Source organism: Gasterosteus aculeatus, chromosome 5 (genome assembly GCF_964276395.1).
Source record: "Gasterosteus aculeatus chromosome 5, fGasAcu3.hap1.1, whole genome shotgun sequence".
Taxonomy (NCBI): domain Eukaryota; kingdom Metazoa; phylum Chordata; class Actinopteri; order Perciformes; family Gasterosteidae; genus Gasterosteus; species Gasterosteus aculeatus.
In genome coordinates this window covers 10111758-10131983 of record NC_135692.1, presented here as the reverse complement: position 1 = coordinate 10131983, position 20226 = coordinate 10111758, and the positions used below count along the sequence as shown (strand labels likewise).

At 45.9% G+C, this 20226-nt stretch overlaps 2 protein-coding genes across 8 annotated transcripts; one reads left to right on the top strand and one right to left on the bottom strand.

Annotated features, from left to right (window-relative positions):
* Window positions 1-245: 245 nt before the first annotated feature.
* Window positions 246-7828, bottom strand: LOC120819191 (guanine nucleotide-binding protein subunit alpha-13). The gene is made up of 5 exons (XM_040176367.2): window positions 7292-7828; window positions 6386-6612; window positions 3764-3814; window positions 2920-3120; window positions 246-2486 (listed from the first exon to the last, which is right to left on the bottom strand). The coding sequence occupies exons 1-5, from the start codon at window positions 7572-7574 to the stop codon at window positions 2115-2117; spliced, it is 1134 nt and encodes a 377-aa protein (XP_040032301.2). The 5' UTR covers window positions 7575-7828; the 3' UTR covers window positions 246-2114.
* A 256-nt stretch (window positions 7829-8084) lies between these two features.
* On the top strand, window positions 8085-19916 carry LOC120819190 (regulator of G-protein signaling 9). Of its 7 annotated transcripts, none has more exons than XM_078103289.1 (20): window positions 8085-8221; window positions 8484-8607; window positions 10199-10295; window positions 11296-11346; window positions 11447-11553; window positions 12203-12254; window positions 12322-12380; window positions 12452-12528; window positions 12625-12706; window positions 13728-13790; window positions 14807-14836; window positions 14942-15003; window positions 15244-15357; window positions 15430-15545; window positions 15666-15753; window positions 15953-16091; window positions 16187-16269; window positions 16430-16547; window positions 17704-18107; window positions 18469-19916. In XM_078103289.1, exons 2-20 carry the CDS (start codon window positions 8539-8541, stop codon window positions 18623-18625), a joined length of 1968 nt encoding a protein of 655 aa, XP_077959415.1. In that variant the 5' UTR covers window positions 8085-8221; window positions 8484-8538; the 3' UTR covers window positions 18626-19916. The 7 variants fall into 7 exon arrangements, with proteins under 7 accessions (XP_077959415.1, XP_077959414.1, XP_077959416.1 ...); XM_078103288.1 differs by having other exon boundaries at window positions 8086-8225; XM_040176362.2 differs by lacking the exon at window positions 8085-8221 and having other exon boundaries at window positions 8390-8607.
* Window positions 19917-20226: the final 310 nt, after the last annotated feature.

Sequence of the window (20226 nt, the reverse complement as noted above, 5' to 3'; positions counted from 1 at the left end):
TTCGTGTAAAGCTTCATTCTGTTGATCATTGTCGTTCCCACCAAGGCCTTTGCTGAGTCGGGTTGGGGATTTTTGGCAGAACCAGAGCTTTAATAACAAACGATAATTGCAGGTGTTGTACGACAAAAAACTCCTTTTTTCCATCTCCTGGACTTTCTCAGAAAATGAGTTTTTTAGATATTTTTTGCAACAATAATCATGAAAAGGTCAAATTCTTGATATGTAAAATTAAGAAAAAAGCCTACTTTCATTAGAAAGGTGTATTTTATTGATTGTTAGATTGACATGAGACTTTGCAAAGGAATGAATTTCAAGAAGGTGATGAAAAGTAACACAATAAATCCTAATCAAAAAAAAGTAATCTTCATTGGAAAAGCAGTGATTTTAAACACATTCAGCACAAAAAAAAATCCACTCTACAACCATTTATATATACGGAGATAAACCTGAATATTATTTACATGGCAACAGATCACAGTATGTACAAAGCCAGAACTAGATGCAAAGTGATGCTCACACGCTCTAATGTAGAAGAGGAAAATAAAAACAGGAGGATGTCCATGTGAACAGTCCCGGGGAACGGGGGGGAAATCAAAATACAGATTCAAACGGTGCCTGAAAATTGTCCTAGAAAAAAACAAAAAACAGTGGAGTCCTAGTTGGCGTATAAATATAAGCCAACCTTCAAGGGTTTTTCAGAGACGCCTGGAGTCACAGCTCATACTTACAGTATATTAAGAAAATCTAAAGCAAAACTCTCTACATCTACTGACAGACAATCATTTCAGTCTGTCCCTTTACAAGGCATCTAATTAGAGAGAGAGAGGAGAGAGCGAGAGAGGGTGGGGGATTCTAGGTCAACGCTCAGGGGTCAAAGCCTGGAGGGTACGGTACCAAACGCCACCCGGCTAACTGTACTGAGGCCTTGCTGATTAAAATGATTCAGTTAGTTCACCAACAACGACGTCGGCATTAACGCTGGTTTTGATTCAACCCTGAGAAATCAGTGGACTGCAAGTGGCATTTCTGGCCTAACGTCATTTTGTCCACGTAAAACAATCGAAAAAAACAAAAAGGTACAACTTGGGGAACTCTCATGTTAATCATCTGATGAAGGCAGTCAATATTGGCTCTAATTCTATTGAGGCAACAGGCACAAATGCAGGATTCAAACAGTGATCAGGTCTATATAAGACTTTATAGGGAAAGAGTCTTGTGGTTGTGCCCTTTTCTTGCATTGGTTTCCTCTAGACAAGGTGCCAGTGCTGGAGCCATTTCCCACGTTAAATATTTTGAACTTTCTGAATGTGTTGTTTTTTTTGCCATCTATGAACTGGTCCTAGTCCTGGCAAAAATAGTCAGTTGGCCGGCCCCCCTTTTTAACTCGAGGCACAGGGGGGGACAAAAAAACAAACAAAAAGAAGGTGACAACTCGTACGAGAAGAGGGAGGGACGGCGCCGCGATAACAAAAACAACTGTGCAGCCTCCAAATCATCAGCAACATGGCGAACCCTTCTCCAAACTAAAGGGGGCAGATAAACCACATTCGCGAAGCAGCAGTGGAGCGTGCAACAGAAATAATGGAGTGATTCTGGAAAAGATCAATTCAGTGCTACGGACACATAACTGGCAAATCAACATCGGCACGGCTGATGGTGGCGCATTTCGACCGCCTTAATTCCCCTGCCTACGTGTGGTCGAGACATTGTCGGTCCCGTGTCTGTTGCTAGGCAAGTTGTGGATCTGGTTCAGAGGCCATCTGCCCGGTTGGTAAAAGGTCTCGCAGATCTCCGCCGCCAGGTAATGGCAGGTAATAGAGTCTCGAGTTCTGTAGAACTACGGGGCGGGGGGGAGGGGCTGGAGGGGGAGGATGGAGGGTTGCCGCGCAGACTCGTTCCACTACCGAATCCTTAACGAATGACAAGGCCGACTTTTTAGAGAGGAGGGTAAAAAGTAATATAAAAAACGGCTGGAGAAGAACACCGACGTCGAAAGGATTCTTCTGAGGCGGATCTCTCCCAAGTCCTCGTCGGGAGTGAGGGGATGGGGCGGGTGGGGAGCGAGAGTTGGTCCGTCCCCAGTTGGGTCCTCCGTCTTCACAGGTCGACAGGGGTCATTGGAGCATGAGCTGCTTGAGGTTGTCGTGGAGGATGGTGTCCTTGACGTCCCGGAACACCAGCCTGATGTTCTCCGTGTTGATGGCCGTGGTGAAGTGGTGGTAGAGGGGCTTCTGGGTGGCGTCGCGCCTCTTGTCCCGGAAGCACTCCACCATGAACGCCTGCACGTCCGGCAGGTCGTGCTCCTGCCCGGTGTACTCAGGAAAGTAGTCCTTGAGCGGAACGCTCTTCACCTTCTCCTCCAGCAGGTCTGTCTTGTTGAGGAAGAGGATGATGGAAACGTTGACGAAGACGCGGTTGTTGACGATGGTCTCGAAGATGTTGAGCGATTCGCGCAGCCGGTTGGTCTGCCTGTCCTCCATCAGCACCTGTTGGGAGACAGCCGCACGGCAAGGACGATTACTACCGACGGGTCCAGTCGTGATCGGACGACGAGCAAATAGAATCAGCCTTTTATTTTATTTCAAACACTTTGGTAGGCAGAATTTTTTTAAATCAAGTGTAACTTAATCTGCCCAAGCAATAGAAGGGAATAACGTAGGAGTGTTTAATGCTGTGGATGTGTAACCACGCACACGTCCACAAAATGTTCTCAAATGAACGATCGACCAGATCGACTTCCTCACAGGGGATTTAGATTAGTTTATTTACATGGTTTGGAAGCCAAAGCGCACACTGAAGACTTATCAAAAAGTCACCAAACATTATCTGGCAGAACAAACCGATTAACGAGCCAGGCTATCGCAGGTCTTTACGAGGGGGGGGGGGGGGTGGTGGTGGTGGTGCGGAGGCCTCTCTCACCTGGTCGTATTCGGAGGACGAGACGAGGAAGAGGATCGAGGTGACCGAATCGAAGCACTCAAACCAGCGCTTCCGCTCCGACCGCTGCCCCCCCACGTCCACCATCTTGAAGGGGACGTTCTTGATCTCAAAGTCGTACTCGTGGATGCCCTTGGTGGGTTTGCGAGCCAGCAGGATGTCCTGCTGAGTGGGAACGTATTCCTGGAGGAGGGTTGGGGGGAAGGGAGGGGTGGGGGGCGCAGAAACACAGCGAATGACATTCCAGCACCAACAGAAGCTTCAATCAGCTTACAGACGAAGAAGAAAAGGTTTGTTATCGATCGTGTCAGCGCTGCTGACTTAAATATGTTCTGCAAACTATCGATTCTATAAAAAGGTGGATATCGATTCAAGAAAAATCCAAACAAATCATCTTCTTTGGATCCAATTTGGGTGCAAACGCAAACGGTTTGAATCCTCACACAGCTGCAAGCCGTGTTCGGCCGCCTCGTCTGATGAAACCTCGAGCTTTTATAACATGTATATAATAATCAATATGGGGGGGAAAGGTTGAACAGTTGGGAGGAGAAATGAAGACTGTAGCGATCTTAACATTGATGGGCCAAGACTTGTCAAGTCACATCAAATGGTTTTATTGCGAAGATTACGACATCTTTTCTCCTCGTCTCACTCGAACCAATCCAGGTATTTGATTATGGAAGGAAACAATCAGCCTCGGTTTTTGGCCAAAACCCAAATCGCAGTCGCTCGGGAGCTCACTTTGAACTGTCCAGATATGTTGAAATATCCACTATAACATATACACGTCTGATTACAACAATCGCTGCGGGTAGAAACAACTTACCGGCTTGCCAAGCTTATCCAGATTATCCAAGAAATACTTCACTGACTCACCCTGCGACAGGACAAAGGAGGAATTTCGGTTAATTCAACACAATTCATTTCATTCAGTCACTTAACGCAACGTCTGCACGCAATGAGCGCTCACAAACTGAGAAACCAATTCAACGCATTTGTTGAAAGGGCAGAAAATCACGATTGGTTTGTTTTCCCATCCAGTTTGCTCAGAGTAGGTGAAGCAGGATGCAAAGTATTCTGCGTTGCATAAGACGCGTGTTTAGAAGAACCTCTTTGATGTACACAGAAGCGTGGCTCGCTCTGCCTGTGCACGGGGGTATTTTTTCTCTAGACTGCTCCGACGCGGTTCATGCAAAATGAGTGCAAGCCCGGACACGAGGCTCAAGACTGCTGCATTCCTTTATCTGTGTGTTTGTGTCCTGAACTCAACATAAACTTAAAAAAGGCACAACTGATTTTGCCGGCCATCTTACCCCCGTGACAGACACTGTCTACTATAAACACACCACACCTTTTTTTTTTGTTGCAATTGATCTGCATGAATGCCCCAGTAAGCAAATAAATAAAATTCAAATTGTATCATCAGCAGTAGTCATTGTTTGGCCATTACTTCAGAATTTAAGCCCCGTCCCACTGTAAGCTTTCGTCCTCACCTTCCGATATTTTACTAAAAACAACTAACCTGACCTGAAAATCCTGTGTGTGTGTGTGTGTGTGAGCAAAGCTGACATTACACCAGGGTGCAGCAGCACTAATGCCAAAAGAAAGAAGAGCTACGTTGCTCTGAAGCTCATTCTGACAAAACTGTAGACCTGATAATTTATGCAGAGCCATATTTAAGTGCAAGTTGCTACACTGGGGAAATAAAGTGAAAGCAGAGAGGATGCTGTTTGTGGGTGATTGTCATGAGCAGCTGTGTGACCCTGGTACCAGGGAGAGGATCCATGTGTGGTTTCAGTCCGTGTGTTCGTTTTTAATGATAAATCAACGAGAGCGCCCGAGGACACAGCTGAGGGGGGATTTGTGATGCAAATCACCTGGAAGAGCCATGGAGATTTACCCGGCATGGCTAACACACAATGGGTTGTATCTGCAGAGGGGGGGGAGAAAATAGTCCTCGCAAACAAGATTCCCTGTGGCAGCGCGGGGTGATATCGTTAGCGTTGACCATTTGTGCTTCAACAAGATATTTAGACAATGAGGGTTTTGAAAAACATCAGTAATGTGGAGTTTCAAGGCAAATGGAAATGCACCGTTAAATAGCAGGAAGAGACTTCTGTTTTGTTACAATTATAACAAGATGCAATATTTAAGATGATACTAAGTCTGCTATCCCAATAGCTATATAGTAATTATAATGTATGGTCACCTCCTTCCCTTAGGTTCGAGATTTTGTTAGAAATCATGAATTCATACAGTAAAAAAAGGCTGACGCTACTAATCCTTCTCTTGCCTTGATTAACTGGCTGATTCTTTTTGTTGGTCAAATCATTCAATGTGATGTAAACAAATAAGCGAACTAGTTTTGAAGATTACCGGTCTGAGATTAAGGCTTTTAGCCGCACGCTAATCTGTGTGTCCCACGGGAAGCCGTGTGTGTTGTTCATAAGAGAACTCTGAATAAGGAATACGCTTAAATTCTAGTCAATATCTGTTCAGTAAAAATTTGACATCTATAGTATGCCATAGACATTCATAAATAACAGTATGAAATACAGAAAGTGAGCCAGGTATTTTCAACTCCTATAAAATACAACTTTACTGATTCATTTGTGATCTCCATTGATTTTCTGCCAATGGACAAACTCATTTCCGAGACAAATACCGATAACTAATTTTACCAGCCTGTGAAATGTTTTATACTACTGACAAAAGGGCCTTTCCCAATATTCTATAAAAGAAAATATATATATTTTTTAAATCAGTTAGTTAGAGCCTTACATGCACACGTATGTGTACATGTGTTTGTGAGCATAAAGCTGTTTAACTCCAGATCAACATTCCAGCTCTGATCACCATTATTCCCCTTTCTGTCTGCACAACCAGCTCACACCAACTAGCTGAGTGTGTGTGTGTGTGTGTGTGTGTGCACAAAAATGCCATTGAGAACGGTTCAGCTTTATGCAATGAGGAGGAGACGCAAATGTTCTGCCTGCGTCTCACAATTGGAAGCAACTTTGGGAGAAGTATTCAAGTATTCCGTAACCCCAAAGCTCATGTGACCTGCCTGGAAATTACATAAATGCAAGTTTTTTTTTGTGGGTTGTTTCAGAAGGTGGTGAAAGTGATACTAGGAAAACTCCCAGCAAGCACACGTGAGCGTACTGCCGACCACAGCTGATGTTCGGGGGGTAAAACGTGTTAAAACAGGCGTCCGGACAGCCGTGATATGAGGAGCTGGGAGAGGTGTAAACAGGAAGCTGAGTCACATTTCTGACCGCTCAACACGGACCGAAAGAGATTTAGTGGAGAGGGAAGAAGATTTCACTTTCTATTCCCACTCCGCCGCCACCTCTCAACTGTCTAACTGGGTCCACAAGATTCATACTGGAAGACCTGGACCACCACCACCGTCATCGTCTTCCAGCTGGCGCGTGCATCCACGTACCAGCTGAAACTCCCGGCGACGGTCGTAGGCGTTCTGTATCCCCGAGTCGTCCCACAGGGCCCTGATGGCGGACAGGTACCGCAGGAAGACGGACGTCTCCAGCTGCCCGCTGGCCATCTTGGCCGACCGGGTGTCGATGGCCATCAGGCTGTCCCCGTGCCTCTGGTTCTCCGGGTCGCCCCACGGGATGTGCAGCTTCTCCCGGGCGTCCACCAGCACGCGGACACCTGGGGAGGAAACGTGAGGACACCTCGGTGAGAGACGGACAGAGGGACACTGGTGGCGTGTTAAGTGAGGGAAGTTGAAGTGGCAGAAAGTCCAGAGTCGCACAGATAACAGGTGTCACGGGAAAACCTGCCCGGTGGGACAAGAGCGAATGAATGAATGGAGTCGAAAAGGAACATGACGCTTATGATCATTCGTTCCCTCGCAGAAAAATTACAACCGCACATTTTGGTTTCATTTACACCGGATTCCACGAAGCGAGTGAGTTCAGAGGAACAGGAACACCGGGTGGGTTCGGTCCCCCGTGACACCGACGCTTTGACGCGCGCGCGTCCTCGACTCAGAACCGCGACCGTTGACGGTGTAACGGCCGCCGCCCGAAGAGCTTTGGCCCCCACGAGCGCGTCAAAGCGGGCGGGGGACACTTGAGCTCGTCCTGGGTGTGCCGGGGAAGCAGATGTAGTGTGTTTATATATGTGTCCTCTCACCCGGCGCTGCTGAACAGATGTGGAAACTCTCCCCCCTCCCTCACTCACTCACTCACTCACCCCCTCGCACGCACGCACGGGCGCGCGCACATACAACCACCACCACCACCCCCCCCCCTCCTCCGCTAACGAGACACTTTTTAAGCGCTTTTCCGTCGCGTCGGGCCTCCTAACGTCTGGCCCCGGCCGTTACCTTTGATGACGTTGCTGTAAATCGTGGCTCGGAAGTCCTCGCGCGCGCGCTGGTCGAAGTCCTGTCCGTGGATGATCCGCATTTGTTTGAGGAAAGTCGACTTGCCGCTCTCGCCCGCTCCGAGCAGCAGGATCTTCACCAGCCGTTTAACGTACGTTTTCTCCCGGGAGATTCTTCGGTCGATCTCCTTGGACTTTCGGAGCTGGTCCACCTCGCCGCTGTTCAGCAGGCAGACGGGTAGACAAACTTTTAACACGGACCTGGTCGGCAGGAAATCCGCCATGTTCGCACAAACTTCATCGATGCTAATTTGATGCGCGTTCGCGGGGCGCAGGCACGGGACCAAGCCCCTTCCCTAAACTCAGGAAGTAGTGCTGAGGACTGTTTACCATCGAGCTTAAACCGCATTATGCTTTGCTTTCATCGCCTCGACTCCCACAAACAGTTTTATTTTACACATGTTTTAAAACACACTAATACAAGTGAACTATTAGGATTTCACGTATAATTATGTCAGTGAAAGGATACATGTGTAGACATGTAATTATCAGCGACTAGGATATTAAACAACCTGCTTAGTTTTATCGACGAATAAAACTTAGTTTGTATGACTTATTCTATGTTTAACTGAGAGAAAACACTATTTATTTTAAAACACAACATTTATATATTTTCTGATGGTAACTTGTCGCCACCTGCCGGTTCAGTGTGGTAACTGCGTCGCTCATCGAAAGGGAGGCTCTGATTGGTTGACTTCCCTTGAGGTATGCTGCCTTTAAATGCAGTTGGAAATATAGCATCCTATCTCAACGCGTTAACAACATTGAGAATATAGCCAAGGAACCCCCTCGAGTTTATATGATGAGACCTTTTTTATGATTATTTGGGGAACTTAAGATGTGACTATAAACGAGCAGATCCTCAATACTTGTAGGTAAAGTGTTCATCTTTCATTATTTTTGACTTTTATTATACTGTTTTATAACATTAATCATCCTAAATTTGAATAATGGCCTTTGGGGCTTTTTCTCAATCTAACGTAACTGAAACGCTCATTTCAGTGACGACAGAGGAGAACTTAACATCACAATTACAATTTCCCAGCCTCCGAGCGGCAGCTTGTGCGCGTCACTTGAAGGCAGCACCAATGACTATTATTGCCTTTTCCTTCCAACATCCCCACACGACACAGTACTCAAGGCGACGGTGTTATTCTGTGTGTGTCTGAGAGGGACTCATCATTAGACATGACCATTAGAAACACTCTCCGCGATCATGGGCAGAGGTATCGACCACGCATGGCTTGTCTCAGGAAGGTAAGCTATCGTTTTACATATGAGATGATGATAACAGCCCTGCTCAGGCTAGACTACACCTGCAGGCGCACTTTAATATCATTCACTTAAATGAATTCTCCAACCCGATTCTTTGGCTGTAGTGGTTTGTTGTATCCTATTAAACCCGGGCTGTATTGGAATTTCCTCATAAAAACAGTTTTAGCCTCGAAAAAACCTAATGTCTAAAGGTTGAACTGTGTTTTCTTTATGCTTGTAGTGTAAATATTTATTAGGTTGTTGTGAAGCAACAAAGCCCACGTATATCCTTTGGAGTAATGCAACAAAACAAATAAAAAAAATATTCAGAACCACCTTTTAATCATGCATGCAAATGTGAATTTGAAATCCTAGATTAAAAAATATATATAAACTCTTCGTAGGAAAGAAAACCACAAGCAGATTTCATCTTGGTGTCAGTGGGCAAGCTACTTGTCTACTAAATGTGGACATGTGGGTTTTGTTTCAACCTTTTCACGGTGATAAGGTCATTCAGTTTAATAAGCACTAAGCCTGGATCAGTATCTGTGCTTCCATCCACAATAACCAGCCGCAGGAGAGACGATAATCCAGGCGCCGGTCTATTGCCCAACAGCAGCCCGGTCCGGGGGGCCCGAGCGATGCTCCATTGATCGTCTTACATCTCAAACTGCATCCACTTCACAAGCTGGATATTTATCACACTGAAGTAAACTTTTGGCACTGTGTGAAAAAACTAAAAACAGAAGTGTGCTAGAAAACAGAGAAAACTCTGTCCATTGTAGCCAGGACAATGTCCTGCTCAGCAGGCAAATGAGGCTCCTCATTTCCAGGGGAGCTTTGTGCGTCGCTCCATGAAAGCCCACTTTGGTCCGACTCAGCCGCGGGCTTATAGCCTCTCCAGGATGACTTCAAAGCACAAAGCCACTTCAAACCGCCTCGGCAGCTGCACCCCCCCCCCCCCCCCCCCCCGTTTTAGGAACACACAACTGCACTCTCGCACAGACATAATTAACGTACGGCATGATTGTTTGCTTTCCAGCTCACCCCTGAGCTGTGGGATCCGATGATATGATGAACCACCCCCCCCCCAAAAAAAACAGGGCAGTGACTCACCGCAAAATAAAAAAAACAAAACACACAAGCCAAACAAAAACCACGAGATCAGCGCATGAAACAAACCTCTGATCTCACCACGGCCCTCGTTTGGATGCAGCGCCAACCTCCACAGTCATTTGTCGTGTCGGTTTATGAATAGAAGCGCTGGGAGAGTTACCAGGTGACGCTGCGTTGGCCTGATGGAAGACTTAAGTACAAGTGGTGATAGCAAGCTCTAGTAGCGCAGGAGGAAAAGAGATTAGATTAGAGATTTTACTAAACAGAAAAGGTTAACGGGGATGATGAAGATGCTGATAATTGCCATCATCATCATCATCATCAGATTCAATCCCCAAATCCATCAATTCATCCTTCTGCTTTTTTCAATCCCCTTCATCGGGGCTGTCCCCCACAACCCGTTGGTGACCTGTGCCCCCATCAACTCACAATCAGTTGTCGTGGTAACCTCACCTTCCCCTTGATATTGATCTGGCAGGCGGAGAAGGTGCTGCTGGAGATGCAGGACCCAAAAACCGGAGTCAGGTCGCAGCCTCAGAGGCTGGTTATAACAACAATACCACACGCTATTACTGGTAAAGAGCTCGCACACACACACACACCCCCCCCCCCCCCCCCCCCCACACACACACACACAACACACTTGATGCTATTCAGCATCTGGTGGAGTGATTGGGGCTGCATAGTCTCACTGGAGGATACCAGAGCTATCAGGCTCAAACTCGAGAGCTACAGATTGAATCTCCATGACAACCCCCCCGGTCTCTGACTCGGGGGGGAGAGCGGAAAAAAGTAGGAGGTGAAGGAGGAGGACGATGATGGCGATTGAGCGGGCGAGAGGGAAAGAGCAAGGAACAGACACAGAAGCAAGAGAACGACAGAGAGGAGGCTCTCCTCTCCTTTTTATATCCCTTCTTTTCCATCTACCTTCACCCTTTATTTCCTTTCTTTCCTCTCCTTTACATTCTTTGGATTTCTTTACTTTTTACCCCCATGTCCTCTTTCCTCCTTTCCTTTCTTAGTCTCTAACCTCCTCATCTTTCCATATGTCGTCTCTCCTCCTATCTCCCCTTATTTCCTTGACTCTTTTCCTGTCCCTCTCTTCTGGATCTTCCCCTCATTACTCTCCAATCCTCTCGGTTTTGCTCCCCATATCTTTTCTCTCATCTCCTTTCCTGTCCCTCGTACCCTCCTCTCATTGCCTCCTTTGCTATTTTGTTTGCCGTGCCTCCTCCTTTCCTCCCCTCCTCCCCGCTTTTTCTCTCATTCCGTCGCTTTTAATTAACTCGTTCTCGTTCCTGTCTTTTCCTCCTCTCCTCCTCTTCCTTCCTCTACTTCCTCCTCATCAGCTCTTACCGTCAGCGGTGGTCTACATCCGGGCTTTGGCATTTAGAAACCCACCTACGCACAGACACACACACACACACACACACACACACACACACACACACACACACACACACACACACACACACACACACACAACACTAATGACTTGATGTTGGCCGTCAGAGCTGCTTTGGTGGTGAATATCGTGTTTCCCCCGGGCTTACGATTTGCACGTGTCCTCCTCAGGCGAAGACATTATTGCGTGGTTGGAGGACAGATTCCAACTGGACGCACAAGGTGAGAGACGAGGCGGCTGCTGCCATTCATGCAAACAGATACGCAGTTTGACGGTGGATCGTTTTACGTTGGACTCTCTCTGTCTGTCTGTTGTCTCCAGAGGCGAGGAGTTTGGGCTGTATGCTGGTGGCGTTGGGATACATCTACCCGCTGCAAGACCACAAACGCCTGGTGATCAAACCGGACGCTTCCCTCTACCGCTGCCAGGTGAACACAAGCCACAGAGCAAAGGCAGCCGCTCGCCTCCCTCTGAGTGCAGTGTGAATGATTTGGATTTGAATGCACAACAGTTGAGCAACAAGTGGAAAAAACAAATGAAGGCAGTGGAGAAGAGGGCCACATGTAGACAATGCACAATTCCAAATATATGTTTGGAGATTATCATGATGAGGAGGAATGTGATTGGATTTCAAAGTACTTTATTTCGTCCACAGTCAACTTTTTTCCCGCACAGGATGAGGAAGTTTGTTTAATAACTAACGAGTAAAGCTGATTTATTCAACGTTTGTTGGCTTTCAATGCTCTGTGATTATATTTATTTGATAATTACGACGCTTGCTAGGTGGTATTAATAATTAATAATAATAATAATTGATTGCATTTTCCATCGGCTCTTTTCGGTTCCGCGTCTAAGGAGATATAATTATGACTGCAGCTAAAGTGGATTTTCATTATAGATTAATCATTAAATACATCAAGTCTCAAAATAGTTGTAATAGATTTATAAAACAGAAAAGCGGTAAATGTCTGACCGTTCTATTTTTGTTGTTGCTAAATTACAAAGTGCCACTGAGCAGCTGAGGTCTGTTCTGCAACCAAATAATCACAATAACAAGGAGGTTTCTTTCCCTGCCAGACTCCGTACTTCTGGCCCACGCAGCAGTGGCCTGTTGAGGATACTGATTACGGTGAGTGTCACGCGTCTGATCTCACGTCCTCATGCCTGCGTTCACACTTTCCCTTTTAATATTGCAGCAATCTACCTGGCGAAGAGAAACATACGCAAGAAAGGACTCCTTGAGCTGCACGAGCAGGTGAGGCGGAGTAGACCAGAGCGTTCATCTCGCCCGCTGGTGTCTACTGAGGTGTCGTCCCATGTCCGCAGGAGCACTACAACCGTCTTCACAAGTGGATGAACCACAAATGGGATTTCATAGTGATGCAAGCGAAAGAACAGTACAGGTGAGCGACAGTGACAGAGTTCGAGCGGCATCCGTCTCCGCTCCTCGAGATCAAGGAGGTGTTTAGATGCTCACGCGTTTGTGCGCGACCTTTCAGGGCCGCGAAGGAGAGGAAGAAGCCGGACCGCGTGGTGTTTGACTGCCAGGAGAGAGCCTACTGGGTGGTTCACAGACCTCCGGTGAGAACACACACGCACACACACGCACGGGATACAGCGTCATGGATATCAGCATTGGATTTGCCAGCAGATTGAGACCTCTGAAAGATAAATTGCACTTCACCTCTCGAGTTCCCAGGGTTCCTCATTATCACGGCCCATGGAGCCTCATTAGCGCTGCGTGTCCAGTAGGAGGAAAAGGGCACCGCCGATAAATATGTCACACTGCAGAGGAAAATGTGTGTGTGTGTGTGTGTGTGGGGCAAAGGATTATTTTACATTACAACAAGCCTATTTTGTATTATACATTTTCTGAAATATATGTTTAAATATGCAAATTAGCCATCATCTTATTAAATATGGGCAAATATTTTCTAGCATTTAAATCTTATTGGTGGATAAAGTTCAAAATTGTATTTTTTTTACAGTTTCACTTTCAGGCGCTTTTTGTATTTCTGTTTTATCAATTCAGAATTGAGATTATACTGTGAAAAAAAACATTTCTCCTATTTAGAAAATGTTCAGACCATAAATGAAATATGAAACGAATGAAATATAGAAACCTTCCGAATATCGACAGATATAAACCTGGAAAGTTTTCTGGCACTACAGGCAAATATAACTGATTTTGCCGCCTTCATGGAGAAATTAACGTGCCCTTTTAATGACCTTCAGAAAGCAAACCTTTACACTTCCACTTTATCCTGAACTGCCAAAGGTTCAGGACTCAAATTGACTGATTGTGTAACAGAAGAAGAGTCATCAACTTATCAGTTATATAAGGCAATCCAATGTGCAAGTGTTCGACCTTCTTTAGAGCTGAATGATTGAACTTTTCACTTCTAAAAGGAAAATTGTGGTCTGCTGAAAACAAAACATTTCTTTAAGTCGTATAAGTTTAATGTCCAACAGTGATTTCCCCAAAATGCCATTTTACAGATGACGTCATAGGATCAGGAGACGTGTGACGCAATAGCAGCCGCGGATTAGCATCATATCAGCAGCCGTCCGCTTTAGTTAACAATCGTTTTGTTGTTCTCAGCCGGGGACAGTGAGCGCCATGGACTATGGACTGGATCGGCTGGTAGATCCAAACGCAGACGAGGTAACAGGTGAGTCCCTGTGTGACCCGTGCGGACATAATTCCTGCTAATCGGCTTATATTCAATAAGAGGCTTTAACGCATGAACCCAGCGACCGACGCTTGTCCTCTACGTCCCTTTTCCCCGTCCACTGTTTCCCTCACTTGACTTATCGATTACGAAACTTAACTTCTCTTCCCTTGTCTTTTCTCTTGTTCTCTTGTGCTTCTTTTATCTCCTGCAGGCGGGTCCCGGGGCTCTCTTTTTGTTTTCAGACTTTTAAACCGGTGTTGAACACCTAAGCACAAACACACACACACACATCCCCCATGTTTGTACATGACACAACTACATGCCTTAACTCCTAACGCAACCTCGACTTTTAACCTATTTCCAATCTTGAAGGTGAACTCCACCAATGTTACTCCACCAGTGTCACACTTCAGGATCCGCTCACAGGTCTCAGGCCTTTGGTGGCTCGATGGTGATTGCTGATCCACGTGATGTAATTTGGGCAAACACTACATGTCAGGTTTCCTATGTTTGGTAATAATGAGAAGCATTTTTTTTTTCAAATCACGGAATTGAAAAATCAGAGCCCTAGCGTTTCTTCTCCAACGAACAGCTGCTAGAAGCTTTGGCTCCAAAAAGCCGAGGAAGTGTTTCCTCCAAAGCCTCAATCAACCTGAAATCAAACCCCAAACACATGATTGAACTGAGGCTCGCACTCATAGCTGTCGAGCTCGCGGGTGGCTGAAGGACTAGAGTGTGCGCAGGTAGGCAAAGGATGCCACGGATATTGGAATTTTCTTTGGGGAGGAACGTAGGAACTTAAAAATAATTACAACAACGAAACGTTTCAAAATATTTAAACTCCTCCTGTGTGGGAATCATCCTAAATGTCCTAGTGATCATAATCGTATTAAAAAAAGAATTCACACAAACATGCAAATACGCTTTTTGTCGCCGATTTTGATGCAGATTTATTTTCTCATATGTGATATCCGAATGTAACCTGTAATACTTTTTTCTTCCTCAGGGCAAAACACCCGACTTCTATGAGAGAATTGTGAGTGAGAATTTAAAGTCCACTCTTTCGTATCATTCTTCCTCCCAGCGATCCACGGGGACGGACGTTTTTATAGCTGTCGTCTCTCTTCCTTTCTCCCTGCAGATGATCTTTACCCAGCAGGCCATCATGAGGCCCAGAGTGAAGTCATCGGTGTCCATTAGCGCGTAAGCTAATCTATCGTTTCCCCCAGACCCCCTGCATCTGTGACAGTCCAGTCACTTTAGATTTGTCACATCATAACGTCTCCACTGACTCAGACTCAGAGGCCGCGTCCCTCCTGCAAGCGACCTGTTTAATAACTGAAAAATGTTCAGCTTGAGATGCAGCGTGATGGAGAAAATCACCTCACCTTGACCTCCTTTGAACGCTGCAGACGGTAAAGTCCTTGTCCCTGTTCCGGGCAGGTTGGTGAAGCACTGCTCCACCTATAAAAGCCACGACCCTTTCCTCGCCAAGTGTCTCCCCAGCAACCCCTGGGTCACCGACGACGTCACGTACTGGACCTTGAACATGCCCAAGTGAGTCGGCTGAGGACGCTAACCAATGTATAATCGCAGGATAATTCATAACAACTTTTATGTGTTCAAAAGTGTTGAAATACCGACTAAAATGCGCGTGGAGAGGTGGACTTTCAGCTTCAAAGAGCTGCTCTCGGACCCTCGAGGACGAGATGATTTCAGACTCTTCCTGAAGAAAGAATTCAGCGGTATGATCGACGTTGTCTTTAGCTAGGAGAGAATAATAATAATAAGTTATCGTTGTAAAAGCAATGTCAGTGTTTCAGCCATTTGATAAGGGCTCAGAATCGTTGTTTTCGCTGTCTCAGGTGAGAACTTGGCATTCTGGGAGGGTTGTGAAGATCTGAAGTGGGGCCAAGCTTCGACGATGAGAGAGAAAGCAGAGCATATCTACAAGTAACGTTTTCATTTATTCTTCCTGTCACAGACATTGAAGGTCGAAGGACTTTAATTACAGAGCGTAAACAGTCAAGCAACTTCCAGCAAACGATTTAATTGATTTGGCAATTAAAAGCACAATATTATTCTCTGATCGCAATAAAGTTCCTCATACTTGCATTTAAGTGCAGTATTTGATTTGCAAATGTGACCCCAGGACATTTCTGGCGCGCGGCGCACCGCGGTGGATCAACATCGACGGAAAGACAATGGAAATCACCGTGAAGGGCCTGAAACACCCACACAGATACGTCCTGGACCCAGCCCAAACCCACATCTACATGCTCATGAAGAAGGTCAGGAAACATGGCGTCGTGTCTCACAACAGGCCTGTGCTCGACGATCGCCAAGCAAGCAGGGATCTCTGATCGAGTCCGCGTGTATTTTGCAGGACTCGTACGGACGGTACCAGAAATCTCCGGTGTTTAAGGAAACGGTGAAGAAGGCCATCTGTCCTGAGGAGCACCAATTCAGGCACGCGGCGGCTTTTAACTCCCACATTTACGCTTTACCTTCAACGGCGTTTAGCTTCAGTTGTTTTCTGCTTTAACTCTGCTGCTGTTGTTGTCCCCTGCATCTCCCCGAAGAAAAACATCACTGGTCTCTCTTTCTCTCCTCCTCCTTTCCCTTCCAGTGAGACCCAGTTGGGGCACAATGCCAAGAAGCGACGGCCCAGTCTCAGCCCCATCATCCTCCGGCAGCTGGAGCAGGAGCAGAAGGCCAAGATGGCCGCCAATGTTGACATCACGCAGGTCATGAGCAAACTTAGCAAGCAGGGCAAGGAGGCGCCACCCGCACCGCGTCCGCATGCTAAGAAATAAACACGGCTTTTTATAGAGTTATTGTGTGTGGAATCTTTTAAAAAGATGCACAGCCGTTTATTTATATTAAGTTAAGCTTTAAGTTAAGTGCTGCTGTAATCGTTTTTTGTATCATAAAAATGGGTCAAATGAATGTTTAATGTGAAACGGGTTGCTCCTAGTGATAAATGTCCCTGCAGTTCCCATACAGGGAGCTGCATATCACGTTTCACTTTGTAGTTTGTTTCACTACCTGCAACTGGTTTCGTCTTATAGTATTTTGTGATAACAAAGGCCTCTGTGCACCACGTGCTCTGCACCAAGCGGCAGATTTGCAACTATCAGATGAACATAGTTGAGCGCTTAGCAGCTGTAGAGATGGATGTTTTCCTCAGAAGATCACAAACCAAGATAAAGGAAATTGTTGTCTAACAAGTTTGTTGTTTGTGAAAGTGGAGTTGTTGGGAATGGGGCAATGTGCAATACGTAACATTTAAAGGGTCATCTGACATCACTTACCTCTCTGGTATTTAGCCCTGCACATATGAGACCTTGTAATGAGACAAATTAATGTATTCACCTGGAAAATGTCTCATGAACCCCCCATGGGAGATAAAACTGCATGATGTGGTTTAAACTAAAGACCTTAAACACATCCTACTCAGGTTTATACAGGTGACGACAAACGGCCTTATCTCCTACCATCTGTAACACAAAAGCTGTAACTGTTGTCTGTCCTGTTTGTGCTCATTCGACTGGTGTTGTATTATCCATCTCCACTCAAACAGTGTTCTTTCCTGTACAGTTCTGTTTGTCAGTCATGAGCTAATAAAACCCCACAAACCATCTCATGTCTTTGTTTGTCTTAATATCATTCATTAACTTGTTTTTCATGTATTTTGTTTGCCATGTAGCCAAAACATACGTGTTACATGTCTGATTTAATTCCATCTGTCAGGTATTGATTATCTTGACTCCGTCTTTTTGCCACTGGAAGTGTTCCTCGTGTTTCTCGTAGTGTCAAAGTAAGTACTACTTCTTAAATGATCCGAAAGTTTTTTTTAAAAACGCACCCGGATTTTTGTTCTCTTGCCCTTTGACCTCACAGCTGTGCCGCTTCACCACCCCCGTCTCCCACCTGGCCGTCTACTCTGGCCTCACCGACTTCCCCACCGCCGACGCCTCACCCCCTCTCCCCTTCCCGCCCCACACGCCTTCTTGTCCGTCCCCCATCAGCGTGGCGTTGGAGAGCACCTCGGCCTCCGAGCGGCGGGCGGAGGCCAGTGAAGGGGAAGGCGAGGGGCCCCCCGGGGCCCAGGCGCCGGCCGCCGGAAACGCGACCACGTCTCGCGTGGCTCTGTCCCTTCGCCGCCTGCTGAAGCGCGGCTGCGCCCCGGCCTCCATGTTCGCCAGCTGGTCGCCCAAATGCCACTCGGCCACCGGGACGAGCGGCCGCATTCAGCCGATCGGCCCCGATCGACCCGGTCAGGCTCCGCCCAGGCGGATTGGCAAGTGCGTGTGAGACGAATCTTTTAGCTTTGGTGGATTCCGCAGCTGCCATGACATGTATGTTCTGCTGCATGCAGTCTGCATTCTTTTGGGACACACTACTTCCTCAAAAACATTCCACCTTGAACTTTGGCAGAACAGCCAGAAAGAAATGGTGGCGTTCAAACTATAACTGACATACTATGGATCGGGACGCACTACATCTTTTCTGACATACTAGATAGTATGGTGGTGTGGCTACTGTTTTAGAATGTGATGATTTTATTTGAAATCAATCGATTTAACTTGAAATTATAAAATCATTAAACAGGCAAAACATTTTAATTAGATATCAAAATAAATGTTGTGTCTTGTGTCTGATCAGTTTTTTCCAGATTAAAGTGGATATTCCCCCAGAGTGCCGAATCTACCCCATAGAGTCCGAGGACGAGGACAGCAGGGCCGTCTCTCGTGGAGGGGAGGGCGCCAAAGAGATCATCTGTCCCTGGGAGAGTCTCACTCCACAGAACGGGGCGGGCTAATCGGCCGCATTGGCACAGGTATTCAAATATATATATATATATATTTGTAACGGAGCAAACGGTTCTCACAGAGACATAAAAGGGGTAAAATCTCTGTGTAAATATGGCTCACATTTTCACCACAACCGACGACACAAATGGCACGAAACGCACACTCGGGGACACTGACTGTTTGGACTGAGCATTGGCTTCCAGCGTCCAAGTTTTAACTCCTTAAAGGAAACCTAAAGTGTGTTTAGAGCATCAAAAATGTCGGCCTGATCGTCCCCAACCACGTGTCCGTTGCAGCTCTATTCCTTTCTACGTGGCGCGTGCTGGAAAAATAAGAATCCCCCCTGTGAGCGATTATGTAACGCGGACGACGCAACATTTTGCAGCAGTGTTTGCTCACAATTTAACTGTATATTTTTGCACATTTACACCAAACCTGCTCCGTGCCAGCCATGTGTTTGCTAGTCGTAACACGTGTTTTTGAACCAAGCGCTCCTTCTCACTGCAGCCTTACCGACGTAAACCCTCGCTGATGTGAGCGCCAGCTGAAACAGATGTTTAGGTTGGATGTTTACTTGTGCTGGGACAAGAGGACAACAGAGTCTACAGACATAAGAGAGAGCTTTTGAAACTTCCTCATTCTGTATCCCAGTAGCCCGATAGCAGCCTTACCCACCTTAACACTACTAAAATATTTTTGTAATTGCCAAAAAAGAAAAAAGTTAATACACACGTTTACGTCCTAGAGTGAGTAAACAAAGCAGACACGCGTGTGTTTGTACTGTGCACATACATGCCAAAACTGTAATGTGTTTGTATGTATTTAATAAAGAGTTCTTGTGCTGCTAAATAGACTTAGAGGCCTGATTGGTAATATGTTTACCTCCTACATCACGTGGAGAAAATGACCGAATAGATGCAGTTCAGGTAAAGTGAGAGCACATGAACAGCTTGTCTGCATGTTACTTTTGTGCTGATTTGCTCCCGACAGACTTGACAAATTAAGAGTTAAGTTGTAGTAAGTGATAAGTAATTAAGTTGTTAGTAACGGAGAGTGGGGTGTTTTTTTTTCTTGTTTACCTGCACTGCTGTTTTGTAGCTGTCTGTGCACGGTGTACTACTCTGATCCAGGGGTTGATATTTACTTCTCACGGTACAATGTGAATTAACTGTCAGAATGTATTCTCTTTACCATGTTTACAGATGCAAGAATGTGAAAAATACTTTTAAATCTGTTGTAATTGATTTGTATAATCCATGGCTTTTGTCAAGTGACTAAATAAATGACTTAAGAACCCAAGGTTCCCCTTTTTTTTTCTCTCTCTCTCTCTTACACACGCACACACACACGGAGAGTGTAATTAGTTCCCTCACAGGGTTTATTGACATTTCTACAATACCAACACGTGCAGGAGGACGGTAGTGCTCCTCTTGCGGTCTGTCGTCGGGTGGGCCGTGGGATCAACGACGAACCCGGGTTTCCGCGTCAAGCACTGGTCTCTGAAGACCGAACAAGCAATATATATATATATATATATATATATATCCTATATTTATATATAAATATATATAATATATATATATATATATATATATATATATATATATAT